This window comes from Tursiops truncatus, chromosome 7 (genome assembly GCF_011762595.2).
Source record: "Tursiops truncatus isolate mTurTru1 chromosome 7, mTurTru1.mat.Y, whole genome shotgun sequence".
NCBI classification, from domain to species: Eukaryota; Metazoa; Chordata; class Mammalia; order Artiodactyla; family Delphinidae; genus Tursiops; species Tursiops truncatus.
Window position 1 is genome coordinate 66,929,067 of NC_047040.1, and position 19,560 is coordinate 66,948,626.

General features: G+C 35.3%; 1 protein-coding gene across 11 annotated transcripts in view; it reads left to right on the forward strand.

The window, feature by feature from the left end:
* The window catches only part of COBLL1 (cordon-bleu WH2 repeat protein like 1), a 163,771-nt gene extending 145,406 nt beyond the window's left edge, over positions 1–18,365 (forward strand). For 10 of the 11 annotated variants that reach the window (XM_019922406.3, XM_073807638.1, XM_019922408.3 and 7 more), the window contains 5 exons: positions 60–294; positions 1,322–1,416; positions 7,865–9,444; positions 11,322–11,498; positions 17,424–18,365. In XM_019922406.3, coding sequence (XP_019777965.2) covers positions 60–294; positions 1,322–1,416; positions 7,865–9,444; positions 11,322–11,498; positions 17,424–17,510 — 2,174 coding nt within the window. In that variant the 3' untranslated portion in view covers positions 17,511–18,365. The remainder of the gene's footprint in view (positions 1–59; positions 295–1,321; positions 1,417–7,864; positions 9,445–11,321; positions 11,499–17,423) is intronic. The other variant, XM_019922403.3, reaches the window with a different exon arrangement.
* The last annotated feature ends 1,195 nt before the right edge of the window (positions 18,366–19,560 follow it).

Consider the following 19,560-nt stretch of genomic DNA (forward strand, 5'->3'; position numbering starts at 1 on the left):
ATTGCCCAGGATGAATGAGGCAAATTAATATTTAGGATTATATCTTCATTTCTTTGTAGCTGGAATAAGCTCTGATTACAGCCTTGAAGAGGTAGATGAAAAGCAAGAACTGAGTGAAGTGCCTAAAGATGAGGCTGAAAATACTTCTCTGAAGTCGCAAGACATTCCTACTGTATCTACTGATATAATAAATACACTGAAAAGTGATCCTGACTCAGCCCTTGGCAGTGATACTGGAGAGTCCTCACAAAACTCCAAAGAAGAAAAACAAGGAACTGGAAACACAGATGGACAGTAAGTAGTCTGTATGCCAGACGTGGTGGTGGTGGTTTGTTTAATTGATACTAGTCTTCTGAAATGTAGAACTGATATTTTAAACACAAGTAGAGTCATTTCTTTAGCTTATACTTTATCCCTTTTACAACCATTTAAAAAATGTTTATTTATAAAGTATCAATTTACATGTGATTGTTTTTAAATAAAATCAAATCCAACAGTTCTGGTATCCCTGTGGCAGACCAACCATAACGTAGTTATTTTGTATGAAGATTAGCATTTTTGTTTGTGTTGCGTTTGTTTTGCCTATTACCTATTTGGCCTAAATGGAATATTTAATTTTCAATTTTCACCAAATGCTCCTGAAGAATTTTTACTAACTGCTATATAAAACAATTCTGCCTCTTAGAATATGATGTTAAATCACTAATATTATTTTTATAGTCAACTTTATGAAGCAGAGAATGCACCTACCTTCCCCTTGGTCCTAGGAATCGAAAGTTATAGTAAAGTATACTTACATTCTGTTAGAAATGCCACACTATGAATAAAGATGAAATCAAGTAGGCAAAATAAACCATTTTATCAAAGTTTTATTATAATTTGCATGGGATTGTCTCCAAATTAATCTCTTGTATCACCAATAAACCCCCCAATGAAGTCAGTTCACATACTGACTTGCCACAAGGTAACCTTGCCAGATGCAAGGAAAATGTCTATGAGAGTACATTTCATTTAGTTCCTTTTTCTTTAAAAGATAATAATTGATAATAACAAAAAGACACTGTCTTGGGGAAAGTGTCCATTTTACCAAGCTTCTTACATCTTTCTTTGTAACAGGGTCACCATATGAAAGCTAATGTTTCATAGCAGCATTTCCCCTCAGTTGTATTCTTTCTTTGCTATTAAATTTCTAGTATTTGGCAGAAAAAGATGATTATTCCAGTCCATCTGTCTTTGGAAATTATTGCCTGTTTTATCATTGTGTATGTGTGTGTGTGTTTCAATAGTATCAATATATAACATACAATATCATATTTTACAGAGGACCACACATTATGGTGTGTAATTCAAGCAACAAAGCGAGGGTGGTTGACAGTGTAAGAAACCTGAGGTCACCGGGCCCAAACCAGGAGAATGGTGAGTTCTATAAACACTAATAGCCAACACTTTCATAGCACTTGCTATGTGCCAAGGACCTTTCTTAAACACTTTATATATATTAACTCATTTAATCTTGTATATTAACTCATTTATGGGTATTATTACTTTAGTCCCATCTTACGGATAATAGAGCCACAAAGACATTATGTAACTCACCTGAGGTCCCACAGTTAGTAAGTGGTGAACCTCAAATTTGAACTCAGGCAGTATGTGTTCAATACGTATTGATTCCAAAATGTGCTTCTACCTACCATGTGTTCTAATGTTGTTGTTGTTAAATCTTAGAGGTTATCTCACCTAGATCTTGGATCTTAAAGATGTATACTCTGTGTATACTTATGATCTACTTCTCTTTTTTCCTTCTACTGACTCCCTAACCCAAGCCTGTTTTAGTTCATAGTCGGGTTGCTATACCTAAGGTGAAACTGGTCTGCTTGATTTTTCAGGCCCAAACCATCTAATTATGTAATAGTGCTTACCAGTATTTCCCACTCCCCGCCCCCCAGTCAAGACAGTTTATTCTCTTTCTCATGATATATTTCACTCAGTTCTATCATTAGGCCTATGCTCATTTTTATCTTTGCCTGGAAAATAATTTTCCACCTATCTTCATTCATTCAACTATTATCCAAATCCTGCCACTTTACTTATTCTGTTACTTGATTACTAGAAGCCATGTAGTTTTCTGTTCTCGACTACTCAATTGGATTGGACAGTCTTTGATCATAGAAATTATATCTGCTACTTTGTTTGAATTCCTTATAGAATACTGAGATATGGTTAAAATATATATTTAGGATTGAATTTCAGAAAAATGATACTATACAAATAGAAGATGCAAGGAATACACAATGGTTGTTTTTTTTTTTTTAACATCTTTATTGGAGTATAATTGCTTTACAATGGTATGTTAGTTTCAGCTTCACAACAAAATGAATCAGTTATATATATACATATATTCCCATATCTCTTCCCGCTTGCGTCTCCCTCCCTCCCACCCTCCCTATCCCACCCCTCCAGGCGGTCACAAAGCACCGAGCTGATCTCCCTGTGCTATGCGGCTGCTTCCCACTAGCTATCTACCTTACGTTTGGTAGTGTATATATGTCCATGCCTCTTTATCGCTTTGTCACCGTTTACACTTCCCCCTCCCCACCATAGCCTCAAGTCCATTCTCTAGTAAGTCTGTGTCTTTATTCCTGTTTCACCCCTAGGTTTTTCATGACATTTTTTTTTTTTAAATTCCATATATATGTGTTAGCATACGGTATTTGTCTCTCTCTTTCTGACTTACTTCACTCTGTATGACAGACTCTAGGTCTATCCACCTCATTACAAATAGCTCAATTTCGTCTCTTTTTATGGCTGAGTAATATTCCATTGTATATATGTGCCACATCTTCTTTATCCATTCATCCGATGATGGACACTTAGGTTGTTTCCATCTCTGGGCTATTGTAAATAGAGCTGCAATGAACATTTTGGTACATGACTCTTTTTGAATTATGGTTTTCTCAGGGTATATGCCCAGTAGTGGGATTGCTGGGTCATATGGTAGTTCTATTTGTAGCTTTTTAAGGAACCTCCATACTGTTCTCCACAGTGGCTGTATCAATTTACATTCCCACCAACAGTGTAAGAGGGTTCCCTTTTCTCCACACCCTCTCCAGCATTTATTGTTTCTAGATTTTTTGATGATGGCCATTCTGACTGGTGTGAGATGATATCTCATTGTAGTTTTGATTTGCATTTCTCTCATGATTAGTGATGTTGAGCATTCTTTCATGTGTTTGTTGGCACTCTGTATATCTTCTTTGGAGAAATGTCTATTTAGATCTTCTGCCCATTTTTGGATTGGGTTGTTTGTTTTTTTGTTATTAAGCTGCATGAGCTGCTTATAAATTTTGGAGATCAATCCTTTGTCAGTTGCTTCATTTGCAAATATTTTCTCCCATTCTGAGGGTTGTCTTTTGGTCTTCTTTATGGTTTCCTTTGCTGCGCAAAAGCTTTTAAGTTTCATTAGGTCCCATTTGTTTACTCTTGTTTTTATTTCCATTACTCTAGGAGGTGGGTCAGAAAGAATCTTGCTGTGATTTATGTCATAGAGTGTTCTGCCTATGTTTTCCTCTAAGAGTTTGATAGTTTCTGGCCTTACATTTAGGTCTTTAATCCATTTTGAGCTTATTTTTGTGTATGGTGTTAGGGAGTGATCTAACTTCATACTTTTACATGTAGCTGTCCAGTTTTCCCAGCACCACTTATTGAATAGGCTGTCCTTTCTCCACGGTACATTTCTGCCTCCTTTGTCAAAGATAAGGTGACCATATGTGCGTGGGTTTATCTCTGGGCTTTCTATTCTGTTCCATTGATCTATCTTTCTGTTTTTGTGCCAGTACCATACCGTTTTGATAACTGTAGCTTTGTAGTATAGTCTGAAGTCTGGGAGCCTGATTCCTCCAGTTCCTTCTTTCGTTCTCAAGATTGCTTTGGCTGTTCGGGGTCTTTTGTGTTTCCATACAAATTGCAAAATTTTTTGTTCTAGTTCTGTGAAAAATGCCAGTGGTAGTTTGATAGGGATTGCATTGAATCTATAGATTGCTTTCGGTAGTAGAGTCATTTTCACAATGTTGATTCTTCCAATCCAAGAACATGGTATATCTCTCCATCTATTTGTATCATCTTTAATTTCTTTCATCAGTGTCTTATAATTTTCTGCATACAGATCTTTTGTCTCCTTAGGTAGGTTTATTCCTAGATATTTTATTCTTTTTGTTGCAATGGTAAATGGGAGTGTTTTCTTGATTTCACTTTCAGATTTTTCATCATTAGTATATAGGAATGCCAGAGATTTCTGTGCATTAATTTTGTATCCTGCCACTTTACCAAATTCATTGATTAGCTCTAGTAGTTTTCTGGTAGCATCTTTAGGGTTCTCTATGTATAGGATCATGTCATCTGCAAACAGTGACAGCTTTACTTCTTCTTTTCCGATTTGGATTCCTTTTATTTCCTTTTCTTCTCTGATTGCTGTGGCTAAAACTTCCAAAACTATGTTGAATAAGAGTGGTGAGAGTGGGCAACCTTGTCTTGTTCCTGATCTTAGTGGAAATGCTTTCAGTTTTTCACCATTGAGGATGATGTTTGCTGTGGGCTTGTCATATATGGCCTTTATTATGTTGAGGAAAGTTCCCTCTATGCCTACTTTCTGCAGGGTTTTTATCATAAATGGGTGTTGAATTTTGTCAAAAGCTTTCTCTGCATCTATTGAGATGATCATATGGTTTTTCTCCTTCAGTTTGTTAATATGGTTTATCACATTGATAGATTTGCGTATATTGAAGAATCCTTGCATTCCTGGAATAAACCCCACTTGATCATGGTGTATGATCCTTTTAATGTGCTGTTGGATTCTATTTGCTAGTATTTTGTTGTGTTTTTTTTTTTTTTTTTTTTCTTCTTTTTGCGGTACGCGGGCCTCTCACTGCTGTGGCCTCTCCCGTTGTGGAGCACAGGCTACAGACGCGCAGGCTCAGCGGCCATGGCTCACGGGCCCAGCCACTCCGCGGCATGTGGGATCTTCCCACTGCGCCACCAGGGAATTTTAAGGGGGTATGAAGAAAGTGCTTATTCTCATAGTCCAATCTATTATGTTAATATGTAAAACTAGGTTAAGATTCATAGAAAACATAGGGATATATATATATATATATATATATATATATAAAACATGGATTATCCCAATGTCACAAACAAGATGGACAGATGGATAGATATAGATATGTCATTTTATATTTGTGGTATGTGTTGGTTAATTTGAATATATATGTCTCTGACTCATTTTCCTCATGGTCAATACCATCCTGAGATACAAGTGTACAACTTGTATATGATTTCCCCCTTTTTTCTTCTTGACTCAGTTTTTTATAACATACGCTATGACGGCAAAAGCATTTCTATTGAGAAGTCATGATTTAAAAGCTGTTTACTTCTTTTAAAAATCATAGTCAAATCATTTTTGCTAAGATTTTGGCATCATATTAGTGCTAGGGTCACAAGTACATTTCTGTAATACCTTTATTTTGATTTGCACTTGATTTACAATGATCCTTGTCAACTCTAGGTGATTTTTAAAATAATTTGTTATCCTTAAACTAGTTTTATTCTCCTTTTCTCTTTTTTTTTTAACCTACCCTGTATACTTATCTAAATCATCCTTTCATCAGGTTGTTGATGTTGGTGTCAGTGTTAAGTAGGGGGAAGTACAGTATAGTACAAAATATACCTTCTCACTCTACTGGGCATTCTTGAAAAATGGCCTGTCCATTCATTGACATTTCATTGGCAGTATCATCAATATGTAGGAGGATGGACCAGCTAATGAATTCAGGAGTGATTCTAGGTTTCCAGGCCTGACAATCATTGAAAATTTTGAAATTGTGGAATTTTGATGAGAAATTCAGTTAGATAATGGTGAAGTAGGTGTAACCCACAGAAAATGTGAAAAATAGAAACTTAGAGTTCTAAAACCAGTAAATTAGGGTTTGTTAGAGGGGATTTAATTTAAAATATATTTTTATGTTGATTTACCTTCTTTTGGAAAATGTTTCCATTCTGCAACTGGGATATACCTATATTCAGTGGAAAATGAAAAATTAGAAAGAGAAAAGGAAATACATTTAGGCTCATTTTCTGGTGCCAGGACCATTTCTTAAATTCTTTTGTGCTCATATCAGCATTGAGAGTACCACTTTTCATATAGATATTAAAAACACTTAAGAACCAAGTAAATAAGAACACAGGCAGAGATGTGTCTCTTCTGTGGTTCCTAATCACATGTCCTTAATTTTATAAATCACAAAAGTTAATAATTATTAGTCACTGAGAAAAGAAATCACTTGAATGGACAATATGTATTCGAATAACTAGTTGCATTTTATGTGGGAAGAATAAAAATTCCATTTTTAAATTATATATGTAATATAGGAACCTTGCAACATAATAGAAAATATAACCACCATGATCAAATAATTGTGCAGTTAGGCAGGGTTTAAAAATATAAGGATTTAAAAAAAAAACTGTATCCAAATTTACCTGGCAACATGATTTTTTTTTTTGCATGCATGCATGCATATCTTTCTTTTTTCTTTTCTCTTTTCTTTTTTTCTTTTTTCACAGAGGACCCATTTTAAATAGCTCATGATATATTTTAGGCAGTGAACTTTATCTTATAGATGAAAGTGAGTGATTATAAAACTATAGAGAAATACTTGACATCCTTTCACAATTTGACTTCCAAGGCTCACATTTCACTTGTGCTGTGCAAACAATCATATCTGAAAGGAGAGGCCACTGAGGATTTTGAAGATGAGGGCTAGCTGGTTATTCAGAAGAAATGACTCTTCGTGGCATTTGACTGGAGGAGCACAGTATATAAATCACTTGGCTTAGTACAAGACACGTGGTACACATTCATAAGCCTGTGTTTTCTTCCAGATGCCTCATTCCAACTCTTTGCCATCATGTTGTTGGCTGGCAACTGTTGCTTTGTTAACCTAGACACTGGAAAATGATTTTTGTTTTCAGGAGGTCTGAATTAAAATTAAGAGGAAAGGTAGTGCTGGGGAGAGGGAAGTTGTTTTCTCTACCTGGATTCAGACATGAGAAAAATAGTTATTTTTTCTCACAGAGAAAAATCAAAACCCACATGATTGTTTTTATGTAGTTGAAATCACCCATATTTTGACTGAAAACAAAGTCCTCTAAAAGTATTTAGCAAGGACACCTAATTAATAAGACAATCAACTTAGGTTCTGTTTTTACTTCAACTCTTAAAGGTAAGGTTTTGTTGTCTTCCTTAATTAAAACTGATAGCATTTGCTGGGATTGTTTCCCTTTTAATGTTAGGTATAAAATGTAAATATACTAGGGATTATAGAAAAGACAGAGAGAATCAAAATGGAAAAAAATTACAGAATAAAAACATTTTTTAAATTTGTCAATGTCTTTTGTCATTCTTAACAATGACTGAAATATAGTCTTTATTTAAAAGAAAAATCATAGCTATCTTCTATGAGTACTTGTTTTGGGCAATACACTATCCTAATAAACATGTTACATAAATGATATATATAATACATGTTTTTTTTTTTTTACATCTGAGCAAACTGAGGCTCAAAGAGGGTAAGTAATATGATGTGGCCATACAGGTTGTAATTAGTCAAGCTGATTCCAGATTCAGGTCTCTATGATATCAAAGCCCATGCTGTTTTCTCTGTATGCCACTACCTGTATAATTTTTGTATAATTGGTAGCTGAAAATTATCTATAGAATTCAAATCAATCTGTTTCAGTTTGGGGGAGGCAGGCATTGAAAACTTGAGGTTTTCTATTTTTTTCATATACTTTATGATATTTTTTCTCTCAGTAGATCAAAATGAAATAATTGTCATTCCAACAAACACAGAAGACAGTATGAAAAATGGAATGAGGAGAACAGAAATCAATGTAGCAGGTGTTGCCAAAAGTAACAATGTGGACGTGGAAGTTGACAGACTATCAAACGATCAGGCATATACAACTGATACTGCTAGAAGTTACAAGGAAAATCATCTTGCTGCTTCATCAGCACCAGATCAAAAACTGATTCAACCTAGTGCAGAAAAGACAAAAATGCAAGATGCAGCAATTCAGACAATCCCTTCCTGTGACAGTTTTGATGGGAATCACCAAGATCATAATTTGTCTGATGTCAAAGTTGATGAAAGTGTGCAAACTTCAAGTAACAACAAATCAACTCACCACTCATCTTTAAGCCCACAAGATTCTTTAGATAGCTCAAGAGAATTTGGGAGTCAGGGCCGCCTAATTACGTATACAGAAGAGCAACTCACCATAAAAGATCCAATTTGTGCACATGGTAATGATGATCTTTTGCCTCCTGTAGATGGGACTGATAAAAATCCAACAGCTTCTTATATAAAGAATTATCCATTTTACAGACAAGACTATAATCCCAAGCCAAAACCTTCAAATGAAATTACAAGAGAGTACATACCCAAAATTGGGATGACTACTTACAAAATAGTGCCTCCCAGATCCCTAGAAATATTGAAAGATTGGGAATCGGAAACCATAGGGTATAAAAATGATCAGGAGATAAATACTTTAGGAGAAAAGGACACTCATGAGAATGTGAAAGTAACTGCAATCCAAACAGAAGATCCTGTTATTTCTGAAAGCCCAAAGGAGCCAGAAGGAGACCTGAAACCAAAGCCTACCCTGAGAACAGAGCATCAGGTGCAAAGTGAGGAGAGTCTTACCCACAGCACAATGTCAAATCCTCTGAAACCTACTCCCAAAATGACGAGAGACACTGGCACAGCTCCTTTTGTGCCAAATTTGGAAGATATAAACAGTATTTTGGAGTCAAAACTTAAATCTCGCGTTTCAAATCCCCACTCCAAACCAAGTTCTTTTTTCTTGCAGATGCAAAAAAGAGTTTCAGGTCATTATGTGACATCTGCAGCTGCCAAGAGTGTTCAAGCTGCCCCTAATCCTACTCCAAAGGAACTAATAAAGAAAGAGGTGGAAAGGGATACAATACCTCCTCCGGAGCCAGCTCCTTCTCCCTTAAGTAAAACAACTCACTCTCCTCCACAGCCACACATTCAAAACACTGATGATGACAGCAGTCAGAAGCCTGCTGAAACCTCTCCCCCTCCCGTAGCCCCCAAACCTGTTCCTCTTCCCAAGAGTCAGTTAGCAACACTTAACCTGAAGACTCTGAAAACTTTTGGTGCCCCTCGACCATATTCCAGCTCTGCTCCTTCACCGTTTGCCCTCGCTGTGGTGAAACGGTCACAGTCTTTCAGCAAAGGTCGTACAGGGTCACGCAGTGAGGAGGTCAGAGGTGCATCTGCCCGAGCTCCAACTGACACAGAGGGAGGGAAGATTCCTTCCGTAAATACGTTTGTGGACATCCCACAACCAGGTGTGAAAGATAAGGTAAATGTAACCTTTTTAAAAGTAAGGGATTCTTATACAACATGGTTTCAACGGGGTTAACAAAGCATGTCGGTTTGTTTGTGTGTTACTTAACTCTGAATTCATAATCTACTATCAAGCTACTGTAGGAAGAAAAGAGTAGTAATTCACAGAATCTGATTATTTATTCTCAGAGTTATTATAATTCATATAACTTGATCAGATATTACTATAAGATCATCCTTATATAATTGTATCATTAGGAAATATTTAAATTTAAAGCTTCTTTGCTCCTACATTTGTATAGTATAATAGTTTATAGTTCTGACTCTCTAGTTTTCTGTGTTTTGCTTATCTCAATTTGTTTATAACTTTTCTGGATGGTCTGGTTGACTTTATTTTCTTTTCCAATTCTCCATAATGGCAAAAGTTTTAATTACATAAAAACATAAGCAGTATCAAAGACTAGATAAAATAACCAAACATCTCTCAGCTCTGTATTTTCTATCATATACACTCAACCTGAGCTTACCAAACATTGTTATATGTAATTTAAATTAAAACCAGAGTTTAAATAGGTAATTTTCTTAATTTCCCATTTTGTTAATTCAGTGTCAACTTTCCAGTTATACGTATGTTGAGCAAAATATCACTTAACCACCATCTAACCTTAATGGTGTACAAAAAAGGGATTTGTTGACTTCATGTTTGATCAACTAATGATATAATTTGCTAGATTCAAGTAGTATAGTCAGGAAGAAATTCACAGTATGAATTATGATAATCCCCATGCAATTTTTAAAAAATACATTGTGTACTTTTACTCTGATAGTGTTTAAAGAATACTTTCATATTTGTATGACTGTTCCAGAAGCATTTTATACTATTTTTTCAAACACTCCCAGAGTAACAGAACATTAACCATATTGCCAAGTAAAGAGTTTTCCATAATTTTAAAGCAATATTTACCTTGAAAAATATTTCTTCATATATTTTCACATTTATGTTTATTACTTTGATATAATATCAGGAAGAGATATATGATGCAGAGATTAATTCTTTACTTGCGAATAAAGCCTGAGTTTTTTTCTTAGAATGGAATACCATTTCTAAACAACAGAAGCTTGATTTATATAATACAGTTTTTGAGCCATTGCCTGAGTTCTGTTTAGCTCATCTTTTATAAAGATACTCATCTGGCAGTTTGAAAAAGACATTTTTAAGATTGTTTGAATACAGTTGCCAGTTAAATCAGTTACTAAATATTCCTTCCTAAGAAGTTTAATTAAATTTTTGATTCTTAAATTTGGAAATTTCTAATATTTATTTTTAGTCTCATGAGAAAAATAAAGAAAACATGGTCATCAGTTAGCCCCTGTGACTTCCAGAAACACAAAATAAGCTGTTAGTCACTAATATTCCTTTATTAGAAGATACATTAGGTTCAACAAGTATGAAATTACCAACATTTGTCCATTTGTACCATCAAAAATAATTTTACAACACTAATATATTGGAACTATGAAAATTTTTTTTTTTTTTTTTGTCTGTGGAATTTTTATTATTACTTTGGCTCTTCTAGCCAACTCCACTGGAGAAATCGGCATTATTCTATTTACTCAAGGACAGTAAAATTACCACTGCATTTGTGAAACAAAAAGAGGTATCACTTTCCTTCCTTAGCCTCCTGAGTTCAAGATGAGGGAAAGTAATGCCCTCATCTTCCAGCTGAGCCCTGGCAGCAGAGATAACTCAGTGGATGAGGAAACAGAGCTGAGTCTAAAACACCAGTGAGGCAAATGGTGGTTCTTAAAGAGCTACTGATGATGAAAATGTTTTGCATAATGGCCCATTCTTCACGTGGTATTCATATAAATATTTCACATTTATTTTTATAGGAAAATAACTCTGCACATAATGAACAGAATCCCCAAACGCCATCTCTGACTGACGGCCCATCATTCACCCTTAAGAGACAGAGTTCTTCAACATTCCAAAGCTCTGACCCAGAACAGATCCGACAGAGTCTGCTGACTGCAATTCGTTCTGGAGAGGCTGCTGCCAAGTTGAAAAGGGTAAGTTTTCTTTATCAGATGGGTGACAGTGGGTTTATTTTCAACATTGTCAAACTCATACTTAGGGGAAATTGTTTTCTGGCTTTTAAGTCTGAATAGGGAAGATGCCAGAAGTTACTCTTTTATGTCAGGGGTCATTTTTGAAGTATAAGCTGAGAGAGTACTTAAAAATATGTCAGGTCTGTTTTCCAAAACATGGGCCAGGTGCAGAACACTAGTTTTGCTCATTATTATATATCTATATATAGAAAGTGCCTTGGACTCTTATTTTAAAAAAATTGTGTTAGCACAGCAAGAAAGAGTCTTTTGGAAAGAAAGTCCCTCCTTTATTCCAGAAAAGCTGCACTGTTGTAGAAGCCTGCAAGTTTTCAGTCATCGCTCCTACAGCAATCAGTTACTACCATACGTGGGATTGGGTGGTTGGGCGGGGGGAGGAGTTTTATAGGCTAAACCAAAATAATGTAGGGAAAATCTAGAGAATTTAGATGAGACCTAATGCAGAAATTCCAATCTTAATAATGCCCTGCCAGAGTCTAGCTTCTCCTGGATGTAGGAGAGCAAGGAGGTGTGCCCCCTTCTTGGGCAAACACCAAAAAGCATCACAGGGAATTATGTGCAGATGAGTTTCCTCCCTTTGTTGCCTTCATCCGCTGAAAGAGGATGTGGTGCAGCCTTGAGCCTGGCATCCTCACTTGGACCTCCCAGAGGCTGTAGTTTCCCTAAATGTCTTTCTTGTTCTTCCCTTAGTCATCTTGGTTGCAAGTTCCTCAACACCCAAGACAAGACAAGTACTCATTATTTCACTGACTCCCTAGGCATTTCATTTTGTGAATTCCTTCTCTAATCATTTTAGAAGCTATTTAGAGAAGAGTAAGAGACTTGTTGAGCAAAACACTGAACTCAACAAAAACGAAATCTGCCAAGGAACAGGAATGCTGCAAAGATAGAAAAAGGGGGAGGCATCCTCGCATGTCTACACAGCCAGCTTTGCCTGTGTCAGCCAGCTTCCTGGATGGGTTTCATTGGAGCCCTGGGTGACGGCCGTTCCCACAGAGGACTTGGCGCTCCCATCTGGGCACACATGGTGACAAGGCAAAATATTGTGTGCTGTCAGAAGTGAAGGAAACATGAAGGAATAATTCAGGGGAGAAGGTTTGAATTTTGTAGATTATTTGTAGAGTTTAAATTAAGGTGCCAGGCAGCAAAAAAAAACAAAAGAAACCAAAAGGAACATTGAAATTGGTATTTCACAGGTCATGACATCTATATTTTGTGGGGTCGGGAATATGTCCCTGTAAATAAACTGTACATTCTTATTTATGAAAATAATTCTATTTCTAATTCTGTTTCTAATCTTGTAAATTAAGGATGAATTTCAAAGTTCTCAATTCAATAAATTTGATAAATATTCTTTTAAAGCAGAAAAATACCAAACATTGTACAGATACTGGGGATACAAAATTGAATAAAACGAAGCCTCTGCCTTCTGGGTGTTCATAGCCTGGAACTGAGAAACAGTGGTACCTCAGGCTCATGGGAGAACAGAAAATAACCGCAGTGCCTTTGTACTAAGTCAGTGGATATATTAATCAGTTTCAGTAAACTAATTGCAGAAAACAGTGCATTAAGTTGGAAATGCCTTCTAGGCCAACAGAATTTTACAGGCAGGCAGCTGTATACTTGGTATCTCATGGGCTCCGATTTGGCAGTCTCTTCACGTATAAAATTCTCATTGCTTCCAGAATGAGCTGGATGTGAATCAACACGGAAAGCAGGCCCTAAATGATGATCCTATAATTGTATCCTGTTTATAACTCATTACTTTAGGTTCTATTGAGTCTAAATTCTCTCTCTCAGTAGGAGGTTACTGACAGCTCTGACTCCCTATAGTGTCAGCTCCTAAACTCTGTTTAATGAAAATTCCTTACATAATCCTTTTTCTTCCCTCTGAAGAAAGACACAGGGTCTAGTAGAGTTCATGATATCTACACTCCATGATCAGCACCTTCACTTCTACTTATATATGCTAAAAATGTGTTTTTATATACCAAGACTCAGAAGAACATTGTTTGTAATAGCTCCAAATACATATAACCTTAATATCCAAAAATGGTAGACTAGTGGTAGATTCAAAGCATGGCAATAAATTGGATAAAATACACACAACAGAACAATGTAGATAGAGACATAAAAAGATATGTAAAGTTGACAGCATGCAAAACTAAATTATATTATTCAGTGATGCGTGCATAGGTGGCAATTATTTTTAAAAGTGAGGAAGTAATTACAAAAATCACAATAGGGTTACTTCCAGAGGGGAAGAAGAAGTGCTGTTGGGGGTGTATTAGAGCAAGACGGGGACACAATTTAAGAGAGAACTAAAAAAATTAATCAAGATAAATATTATCTTAACGCAATATTTAAAAATATACAAATTAATGCAAAAATCCATGATAAAGTCAAAATTTTAAATAAAAACAAGATCAGTAGGGAGCTGGAGTAGGGAGTATTCTCTTGACCTGAGTGATGGGCTACATATATGACTGTGTTTGTTTTCATTGGGCTGTTCAGTGCACTCCTCTGTACATGTATTATATTTCAAAAAATTGCAGAAGGTGGTAAAAATAGACACAAGAAGGCTCTAATTTCTTGTGATCTTTGCTTAAGTCCCATATTTCTGTCCTGTTCTGAACATTTCTTCTGGTTTGTTTTACATGCTAACATTTCTTTTATAGAACAACAGTTATAGTGCCAAATAAAATCTCCAGTGATTTTGACAGTGGGTTTAGATTGTTCATCAGAAAGTTGGCTCCGTGTTTTGGCACCCAAATGTTCACTTTTACTCCAGGTACCAACCTGCCTTATGGCTCTTGTTCATACTTGAGCAATTAACCTTCATTAAGTAGTTGGTTCACATTAGAACAATTATCTAGTTGATTGCCCTAGTGTAAATGTAGTTGTGAATTTTCATGTTTCTTAAGGCTTTTTTCCCATGCCTTACCCCCAAGTCAACCCACATATAGTCAAAGCGATTTGTCTTGTCTTCATATAAAGCATTAATAAATCTAGCACAGTATTTTATAAAATGTGTTTGATTTTAAGATGTATGTATGACAGCAAATTGTTTTCAGAGAATAAGAGATTAAGTCATCTATTATTATTGACTTGTGTTGACACAAGAACTTTGGCTGCTTTTGGTTCTTGTTGGTGCCTCGACTTACTAAGGTTATTACACTATTATAAGGAGAATATAGGTTTGTAAATATAAAAGTCTGAAAATAAACTGATGAATGATATTTAGTGCTTGGTAGTAAGTGTTTCCTCAGAAAATAAAACTTATCGTTAGCTAGATAGAAATCTGGAGGGAAGAGAAAACCTGGGTAAGTCACCCAGGATCTTCCTGGCTTATTTTGTTTAATTAGTCTGCTTTTTATTCATATTTCCTTGGTTTGAATTTGAACAGTCCAAGTGTTTCAGGTTGGCAGCTCTTTCCATGTATTTTTTTTTTTTTTTTTTTTTTGCTGTACGCGGGCCCTCTCACTGCTGTGGCCTCTCCCGTCGCGGAGCACAGGCTCCGGACGCGCAGGCTCAGCGGCCATGGCTCACGGGCCCAGCCGCTCCGCGGCATGTGGGATCTTCCCGGACCGGGGCACGAACCCGTGTCCCCTGCATTGGCAGGCGGACTCTCAACCACTGCGCCACCAGGAAAGCCCTCTTTCCATGTATTTTAAAAGTAAAAATGAATGATGGTTTCACAGTAAGAAAGCTATGTGAATATTCCTGAAAATTTCTTGAACTTCAAGGGTAGACAGTCAACTAGTAGATGCTTACATCAGTAAATTCTTAAAGTTACTTTTTAAAGATATCTTTATTACTAGTGTCCTGTGGTCACTGTTCAAAAACTTCAAGCAATACTTTTATACTTCATAAATGTTTGTAAAAAGTTACCATATTTCATCTAAGAAATAGTCATCGAGTTACACTGACCAGGCACTAAAATAACTATGAGTGTGAAGTAGGTATGAAGTGGCATTAAAATAGACAAGGTCTCTGACCTAAAAATTCATAGAATAGTATTCTAATGATATCTTCTCATGTTTGAAGTTTAAGTAAACAAATTTTTAAATAACAAAATACCATTTCCCCCCAGAGTAACTGCTCTGGATAGAGTACAGTGTAACCTTTCAGACCACTTTTGTCATATATAAACATTTATTTTTTTCTAACAAAAATGGAATCCTCTGTAAAACACTGTTAAATATATATCTATCTCTTGAAGCTTTCCCTTTTGTTACATACATATCTATGCTGTTCTTTTAAGACTATGTAGTAATTGTAATTCCCTGGTGGTCCAGTGGTCAGGACTCTGAGCTCTCACTGCCAAGGGCCCAGGTTCAATCCCTGGTCAGGGAACTAAGATCCCACATGTTGTGTGGCGCGGCCAAAAAAAAAAAAAAAGACAACATAGTATTTGACTGTATGAATGAACCATAGCTTATTTGCTCCTTACTGGTAGACATTTAACTGGATTCTAGTTTTTCACTCTATAAATGATGTTACAATTAACATCTTTTACTTGTAGACATTTAGAACCATTAGTATGTTTTTTTAAATGCTTAAACCAAATTTTCTCTTTTACTTTACAAAGAGTATGAGAACTGCAATTTTGGCAAGAATTACAAAAATAACCCCTCACACACAGAGAGAATTTTCAGACCAAGATTACATAACAAAAAGCCATTACCTGCATTACCTGTCTGTTTGTTGGCTGTACTTGGAAAGTAGCCCCACATGAGTACTGAATAGGGTGCAGATAAGTAAGTGTTCCTTCCCTTGGTGGCAACTTTTCTGCTTAGCTATTTCATTTCAGGTGGATGGTGTCAACCACTCTACTCCATCCTGTGTTCATAAGACAGTCAAGAAAATTGATTAGTTTAGATGATCTATCTTTGTTTAGTAAAAGGCAAGAAATGAAGCACCAGGAAACCAAAGCCAACCTAAATTTGCCAACTTTATTTTCCTTTTCACTAACTTACTCTGTTGCTAGGCAGAATCTGTGGCCTTTTGTACTTCAGTTCTCTTCTTATGAAAAGAGGATAATGTTTGGTTATAAAGCTGAACTGGTCAAATTACAATCAAGAGATGAACTATTTTTCTTAAAATGTCATATTTTATATGTAATATTTCAAAATATTATACCTACTATTCAGAATCCAGATAACTTTCTTCTACATTCCTGTAAGTAACGTTGGAATTTCAAGCTATTTAGGAAATTTTGTTTTAGTGTGTTTTATTCCCTTACAGTTTATAAATAGGAAACTTTGCCATAGAATTTTGGAACTTAGGAGTTTATTCCCTAGTGAATAAACTCCTTTTCATTCTGCATTTGTTTTGGCAAAACAGTCATAGGTTTGACTTTTTTAGCCCTTCAAATGAAGGCATTTTAAAAACCAAAGCTAGTTTTTCTTATAAATGAGGGGTACCTGGGAGAATAATTTCAAGTTAATATATATCATCAATATGAAAATTATAGAATTCATTGCTTTGTGGAATTTGCTTTATTTTTCTACATTCTCCAAGGTACTTTGGGGGAGCCAGAATTAATCTAGCTAAAAATGCGCTTTAATAACAACTTGGCCTGCAGTCTGCTTATGCTCTTGTCCTTTGAGTTGATTTGGTAGTTTTGTAAAGACTAAGGTGTGTTAACGGATTATTTTACTTGTTTGTTGTGGAAATAACTCATTTTTAATTTCATGGCAGATTGAACATTTATTCTTGATTATTTGCAATTTATTGAATAATAAATACTAAATGTTAGCATTTACAATTAAGTAGAAGTTAAAATGTGGTAATTGTTGAAAATTGAAAATTAGACAGCTGTCCCATTTTAAATTGATGGGTGCAAAGTGTGTTTCTTTCTCTTAGGTTGCAGTTCCATCAAATACAGTATCTGTGAATGGAAGGTCAAGATTCAGCCGCTCCATGTCCCTTGATGCCCAGGATGGCCATTAAGTGTTGCCCTGCCATGCCGCACTTCACCAGCTCTATTGCATAGAACGACTTCATACTGATGGAGAATGTTAGCAAATGTATGTTCAGATGTACACTAATATATTATCTATTAAAGCATAAGAACTTGTGCTGTGGCTTTTAATGCCAAAAGAAGAATTACCAGAATTTATAATTTATAATAATATCTTTGGCCTTTTTTGCCTTAAGAACTGAATATGCTGCTTTAGAACTTTAAGACAAGGTGTTAATGACTTTCATTTTTCTCAAATGAGAAATAGTCACCTTTTGTTGATTTCACTTATTGACACATTCTCTGCAATCGTGACTTAGACAAAGGGATAAATTAAGATTCATAGACTTATATTTGTATGACACATAAATAACTAGGCAAAGATAGATCTGACATTTGCTGCCTCAATGTTACAGTTTAATTGGAAATGTTTATGTTATATTAAAGCCCATAATAAATATTCCATTGATGGATATAACATGTTATGGGGTGGGTACCCCATCCTCTAAACATAAACGTTAAGGTTTCAGAAATCCTGGCTTTAATTAAAGTGATAGTAATTATGTAGTTCAGATGCTAATATTCTAAATAGTAATATATATTTACATTAAAGCTAAAATTGTTAAGCAAAACAATGTCTAATTTGTTGGCTTGTAACTGTTCTGGAGTCTAGAGCTTGTTGATGTTCAATTCCTACTTTAAAAATTTAACTGCTCACTTATTCTAAAAGCCTTGTCAAACAAACTGATGTTATGTTGGTTTTTACTAAAGCTACTGGGATATCTGCCTCTTTGGAAAATGTGTTGCTTTTTCCCCTGTTTAATAAAAGCAAGTTATATATTTGGGATTCTTTTTAAAATGCAGTTTGTGTCAATCAGCACATCTGTGCACTTCACCTGATGAACACATCTCCATCAGCCAGTAAACAAATAAGTAATATAGTAAGACCGACCATTTATCAGGGCTCCCTGGTGTGTATGAGCCCATGTATTCTAACTCCAAAATGCATAACATGCTTAGCAGAGTTCTTGACACATGGCAAGTACACATTAAGTTAAATATTGCTGCTATTTCCTTGAATCAGACTTGAAGAGACCCACATGTATGGAAACCTAAGTTATGTCATTATAAACCAATAGGGAAAGGAGTGACTTTTTGAAAAACTGTGTTTGATTATCCACTTGGAAAACAATACATTTGGATTCCTAACTCAAACCATAAACAAATATATTTGAGTTAAAGACAGCTTTTAAGAGCAGTATTTTAAAACTTAGATGAATATATTCAACATTTTTCAGACCTCAGCATAGGAAAATTACTTAAATAAGACAAAGGCACAGTCATAAAAGATATACATTTACAAATATTAAAATTTAAAACTTATATGTACATTAAGTACTATAAAAATGAAAAAATAAGCCACGAGAAGTTTTTAATATATATAAGCGTTAATTTATAAAATGTAAACATTTCTAAGACTCATGAAAAGACTACTGAATAGAAATATGCACACACTGAAAAAACAAAGGGTATTTTCTTACAAGAGGAAATCTGAAAGGCTAACAAACATATGGAAAAAAATACTCTTCAGTAATAATCAAGGAAACACAAGAACACGAGGAAGTGTACCACATCACACCCATCAAATTAGTAAAAATGTAAGTTTCAAAATAGCAAGTGTTGTCAAGGGCAGTGAAACAATGGGAACTCTTTTACTGTGGTGGGAAAATACCCTGGCACAACCATCAAATTTGCAATATCTAGTAAAATTAAAGATCTCTTATCATGTTACCTTAAAGAAGTACTTATGTGTGTGATTAAGGAGAGGTAAAAATGTTCATGGCAGCCTTGTATATAAACAGCAGAAAGGAGTCCTAACCAGCGCTAAACATTGATAGTATATTCATATAATAGACTTTTGTACAACAGTCAAAATGAACAAATTAGAGTTATGCATATCACATGGATACATCTCAAAAATAATAAGGAAGAAAACAATGGAACAATGCTTATTTTATGATGCTTATATAAAATAATAAA